At 47.5% G+C, this 6330-nt stretch overlaps 1 protein-coding gene across 1 annotated transcript; it reads left to right on the top strand.

The window, feature by feature from the left end:
- Positions 1 to 1816: 1816 nt before the first annotated feature.
- Positions 1817 to 6330, top strand: DPAGT1 (dolichyl-phosphate N-acetylglucosaminephosphotransferase 1; the record flags this gene model as incomplete). The annotated part of the gene is made up of 9 exons (XM_079545731.1): positions 1817 to 1971; positions 2047 to 2167; positions 2252 to 2465; positions 3024 to 3170; positions 3313 to 3397; positions 3657 to 3845; positions 4458 to 4545; positions 4904 to 5059; positions 6265 to 6330. 9 exons carry the CDS (start codon positions 1817 to 1819, stop codon positions 6328 to 6330), a joined length of 1221 nt encoding a protein of 406 aa, XP_079401857.1.

Below are 6330 nucleotides of genomic sequence, written 5' to 3'. Positions count from 1 at the left end.
GTTGCTGCGCCTTGCGCCTCACAGCAGCCCGGGAGGCATGGCGGGCGGCCGCCGCCCGGCCCCAGCCTAGCTGTTACCGCCTCCCACCCGGAGAAGAGAGGAGGGGAGGGACGCGGCGCGCCGCCCTGCTCCCGATTCCGCGACGCACGTGGGCCAAGCCCGGCCCCCGGCCCTTGCAGCTCCCGGCGCCCGCCTGCGCACAACAGCCACCCCAACCCGCGCGTGGTGACTGCGTCCCCAAACGCAGCCGCCTGACTTCTTCCGGTATCGGAGCACCGCCTCCCCGCGGCATGGCGGGCGACCCTGGCGTTACGTGGCTACCTCACTGTTCTCCGCTTTCCTTTCCGGTGCCCGCGTGCAAGTTTTTCTCTTGGGTCTGCGGGTCCTCCGCCACCAGCCTTTCTGTCCGGACAACCTCGTCGCTGACTGCCACAAACTAATGCTGGCGGCCTAAAAGAGCAAGGCGAAGATGATGGATGAGCTCTTCGATGACTTTTCCCTTTCTTATTGAAAACACCTTTCTCTCAGCTTGACCCTTCACTTGTGCTGACGCACGCGCACCTGCACTACAGCGCATCATCCAGCTGGAGCCCGTTTGCTTGCCTGCCCTGGGTCACCTTCTCCCAGGAGGGCCGGCAACAAAAGCTGTGCCCCCCTCGTTTTACACGTGCCACAGTGGCATTTCCACAGGTGCAGGAGGCTCTCTGGTCAACCACTTCCTCATGCATACTGTAGTTTCTTCCCTCAAAGAACCGAATGCCCGCCTTAGAATTTAAGGCTCAGCTAATACTTCACTAACTTTCTCAGAAGTTCAACAGACCATAGACCAGAAAAGGTCTATTGATACAGCAGTAGCTTTCTAATCAGCCCAGAAAAAGCCATCAGAAACCATCTGAGCTCACCGCATCCCACACAAACACAGAGCAGAGGGAAGTGTGTCCTGCTATTATGTCTTTCACCTCGACTGTGTTTTCCTTCTCTACTCAGTGACTTGCATCCAAATGCAATGCCCGTGGTCAAACCCATGCCTGTCCTGCATTCAACCAGGATCACTCACACAAAGACCACACACCTGGTAACGGTTTTCTGGCTCAGGACGACCCAAGCTAACGTGGGTTTTTTATTTATTTTTTTCTCCCCGTGGGGCCACTCCGTTGCTCACTCTCACAGAGGAAAGCAGTGCCGGGTTCAGGGACGCTTCCTGAGGAGCCAATTAACGGCCCCCGCCAGGTGTGCAGCGGGCGAGGACAGCGCTGCCAGCGGCCCCCTGCCCCCACCGTACCCACTGCAACCTCCCACTGCCCAATGGTCACCTCCGATGCGACCCCCAGTTCCCAAGGTTCTTTTCAGCGCCGCCGTCCACCAGGGCCGCACACTGAGTCCCTGTGCATAGCCTACAGGCGACGGCCGTGCTCAGGAGCCCTGCCGGCGTCGGCAATTGCTGATTACAGAGCAGCGAAGCACATCAAAAAGTCGGGGCGGCTCGACAGGGAGGCCCTCGGTGCTGGAGCAGCCGCTCGAAACGCCAAAGCCACTAGGGCGCTTCTGAGGGGCTACCAGACGGCCCGCGCAGCACTATCGGGGTTCACCCACCTACCGCAGGGTATGGGGAGGGAGGAAGGAGGAAGTGATGTACGCGACGGCGAAACAGAGATAGCGCCGGCCCACTGCCATTGCCAGGTCCAAAGATGGCGCTCCCCTCAAGGACTGAGCGGAAAAGGCGCGCGCGTATCCGGTGCATCCTACTCTAGCGCCCGGCCAGCAAGGTGCGCCGAGAGACGCTCCGTGCCCGTCAGGGCCAGCGCCCGCCGCGGCCATGGTGGCCTGGCCCGCCGCGCCCCTCCTCATCAATCTCGGGGGATCACTGCTAGGTTTCGTGGCCACCCTCACATTAATACCGGCCTTCAAAGACCACTTCTTGGCAGCGCGCCTCGTCGGCGAGGACCTCAACAAGGCCTTCCGGCGGCCCATGTGAGTAGCGGTGCCCGCCGGGCCGGCCCCGGCCCGCAACGTCCCAGCTGACCGCTGGCCTCCCCTTCCTTTCAGCCCCGAGGCACAGGGTATGATCAGCGGGGCCGTGTTCCTCATCATCCTCTTCTGCTTCATCCCTGTGCCCTTTCTGCGGTGCTTCATAGAGGAGCAGTGCACGACCTTTCCTCACGACGAGGTAAGGCTTCTTTGTGCCTGGAGTGCAGCAGGCATTAGCAAGGAATGACCATTAGTGACCGGAGCCCTGTTCTCTGTCCTGCAGTTTGTGGAACTTATTGGCTCACTCCTTGCCATCTGCTGCATGATTTTCCTGGGCTTTGCAGATGATGTTTTGAACCTACGCTGGCGTCACAAACTCCTTCTCCCTACCATGGCATCCCTCCCACTACTTATGGTGTACTTCACCAACTTTGGGAACACAACCATTGTGGTGCCTAAGCCTTTCCGTGTGTTACTAGGCATGCACTTGGACTTGGGTAAGCGCTGACTCACTGATGGTCATTAGCAATGAATTAAGGGGCACATCTCAAATTTTAACATAGCAGGTGTCAATCCCTCTGCTGTAGAGGGAACCTGTGGAAGATTTGCTAACTATTAAGTGAGAGGGAACATCACCAACTAAATATCGTGCTGCTGAGAATAGCCATCTAGATATCCATCAAGAGCTCCAGCATATATGTTTACCTATGCATAGATAAGTAGCATACCTTTTTTCAGGTTTCTGGCAATATGAGAGAGTGCCAAAGGCACTTGGCCCTCAGATACCAATCCCAGCATCACTAAATCACAGAAACGAAACACAGCAGTTTGCTGCTGTGTTGCACATTTGCTGCAGTCACTGTGCTGTACATGTGTACAGGTGGTAACTTTTACAGGAAAAGGATCTGTTTGTTAGTAAACTACTAATTTGAGAATGTACTGAGACAGTATATAATGAATTGTCCTATAAAACAGGAAACTAGAATTTCAGGCTGTGATCCTATTTACTGTTTCAAATATGAATGCTAAAGTATTTGCCTCATTCTGACCTGCAGGTATTCTCTACTATGCGTACATGGGCATGCTAGCAGTGTTTTGTACTAATGCCATCAACATTCTCGCTGGAATCAATGGGATTGAAGCAGGGCAGTCTCTGGTGATTGCTGCTTCCATTATCGCATTCAACCTTGTAGAGTTAAACGGTAAGGTAATGCGTGGGAGTACAAAAAGCAAAGGGAAATAGAAACTTCAATTTCAGTAGTCAGTGTAGTTGAAAATAACCTAGTCCTGTCTTATCAGAACCTCATTTCTTTTTTCTTTTTTCTTTTTTTTTTTTTCCTGTAGGGGATTATCAGGATGATCACATTTTCTCTCTCTACTTTATGATTCCATTTTTTTTTACAACGCTGGGGCTGTTTTACCACAACTGGTAAGAGGATGGGCATTCAGCATTTCTTTGGAAGCATATTCTTTTTCCCTTTATAAACAAAAACATTTATCAACGAGTAAGCTATATACTGGAGTATAGACAGGCTTCTTGCTAGAACTAAGAACACAAAGCAGCAATCCACTGGTATCTTTTATGCACCAACCTTGCCATTAGGGAATGCCTTCAGGTGGTTATGAAGTCATTATATTGGCAACACTGATTATGACAGACCTTTTCTCCTTTGCCTTGTGGATTGCAGGTATCCATCCCAAGTGTTTGTTGGGGACACCTTCTGTTACTTTGCTGGCATGACCTTTGCTGTGGTGGGGATCCTGGGCCACTTCAGCAAAACAATGCTCCTTTTTTTCATCCCACAAGTGCTTAACTTCCTCTACTCATTGCCTCAACTCTTCCACATTATTCCTTGTCCCCGCCACCGACTGCCAAGGTAATGTACCTGAGTGACCTATAACTGTACCAGTTTATGCCCTTTGTCTCCACTACCAGCTGAGAAACAATAACATACGTTGGTTGGTGCTCTTTTTAATACCTATCAAAGTAGGTTGGATAGTTGGCCAGTCATGCTATTTTATGGTTGAGTCAATCAGCACAAGTTTCTCAAAGAAATTTACTAGGAAAGACTACTATTTAACACTCATACTCTTTAGAGTATGATTATTCTCAGCTGCAAGACTGAGATAAATAGATACAGGCTGTTCCTACTGCTGTTGCACTAGGATTTGTTAAGATCTTACTGTAGCAAGCATTTCGCAGCACTATGTATTGTCACTGATTGTCATCATGTCTACATATATTCAGTTCTTCTAACCTTGCAGCTTTATGCATGTGTTAGGTCAAAGCAGGGAGGAATATTTTATTGACTGCCCAAATCTGAGGGACCAAGGTGCGAGCAGCTGCTGCTATACAATATTGGAATATTTTTGCTTTTTTCCACCAGTATATTTCTTTCTCAGCAACTTGGCTTGAGATATAAATCTACTTATGTAGGGATCACGGTCTCCTTGCTCTGTCCAGACTAAGACTTCAACATTCCTTTTAGGCTCAATCCTACAACAGGGAAGTTGGAGATGAGCTACTCCAAATTCAAAACTAAGAGCCTCTCAACCCTGGGAACATACATTCTGAAGGTAATAGCAGGAAAAGATTAAAAAAAAAAAACAGGCATGTTTTGAGGAAGGAATCAAACGCATGAGCAGCAGGATGGGAGGGAAGGCAGAACTTCTGGGCTCAGTGGTTATTTCTTGGCTCAAATCAAGAACACATTCTACTTAGCTCAGTCACTGTCTCTTGCAATCAATGCATTAACTACATTAATAATTGCTCTTTTAAAATAAGCACACACAGCAGTTGTTCCAAGACCATCATAAGCCTATCCTGTCTCTTAAGTAAGAGCACAAGCCAAACTACTGGGATACAGCAAAACGGATCTAGCAGGAAGCACTAAACATACCTGATGAAATAGCACGCAATATTTTTTTTCCCTAGGTAGTAAAGATCTTGCACATAGTAGATGTGAGGAGTGGAATGGATGAAGATGGTGAATACTCCGAGTGCAATAATATGACGCTAATTAACTTTGTTATAAAGCTGATCGGACCCATCCATGAACGAAATCTCACTCTCCTGTTGCTACTCATTCAGGTCAGACAAATGTTCCTGCTAGCAGAGAAATGTATTCTGTGATAGAAGCAGATCCAGATTTGTCTCAAGAATATCAAGGGGAGAGGGGGACTGGAAGCGTCATGCTTTTTATACAAAATGCAATTAAAGTTGTGCAACTTGAGAATCTGAGCTTTACACAGCTTCAGGAAGAAGCTGTCCTTCCTCTCAGTCCCTAGCATCATTCACTAAGAGCTATTAAATTTCAAGTCCCTAGATTAGCTCGAGAAGCTCCTCAGAGCACGAGTTGCTGGATGCTAGAAGAACAGTAGAAAAAACAGCACTATGTTCTTGCCTTGTCACTCTAACTCAATACAGCCTTTTATCACAGTTCTGTTTTTCAATCATACCAAATAACACTAGTGCGAGTGTTATCTCCAGCTGGTGCCCTTACATAAATGTGGCATGAACTCAGTGGTAGCTGGAGTCTGAGCATGGTGTGGGAGCATTTTGAAGCAACTTAGAATGCAAGGAGAACATGCCTTGCAGATACTGCTGCTACTTTTATTCAACACGTGAACTCTTACCTGTTACAGCAGACATTGTTTCAGAAAAGACATTGCTTAATTGAGTACAATTCCTTTCAATGTCAGCTCAAAGGGAAGAGTTTCTCCTTAGGAAAGAGAAAACACCACTTAAATTCCTATTCCAGCAGAAGACTTCCAACAAAGAGAACAAGGCTTAGGCCAAATACATCGGGCAGGAGGGAATGGGAAGTGCATACAGCTTGATTTTGAGTGAGGTCACGGCAGGGAAGTCTTTGCTATGAAAGGATGACAAATTGTAGCTTGACAAGTTGTTTTTCATTACAGGCCATAGAGTTTACATTATAATTTGGGTGTCTTAAGAAGTGCTTTTGCCATCTTTTTGCGTTTGTTCTCACAAGATAAACTTGCATAAACAGGCACAAAATCCCTCACAGATAGGTACAATTTTGATTGAAAGACCAAGAACTTTGGCTAAATTTATGCTTTTCATTTCTTCTACACCTAAAAATTTTACTTTAAGTCTGTTTATGATATAGCACTGTGTTTTAAAGCACATCAAATCTCCATGGAAAAGAAGAACCTGCTAGCCAGTGAATTGTCTGATGTTGTAAGGTTTCAGCTTCAGGTTGTTTTTTTTTTTTTTTTTTGTTTTGTTTTTTTTTTTTTTTTTTTTTTTTTTTGGTCTGTTTTTAAATTTAGGTCCTGGGCAGCATGATTGCATTTTCAATCCGGTACCAGCTTGTGCGCTTATTTTATGATGTCTGA

This window comes from Tetrao urogallus (assembly GCF_951394365.1).
Source record: "Tetrao urogallus genome assembly, chromosome: 22".
Taxonomy (NCBI): domain Eukaryota; kingdom Metazoa; phylum Chordata; class Aves; order Galliformes; family Phasianidae; genus Tetrao; species Tetrao urogallus.
This window is presented reverse-complemented; position numbering and strand designations above follow the sequence as displayed.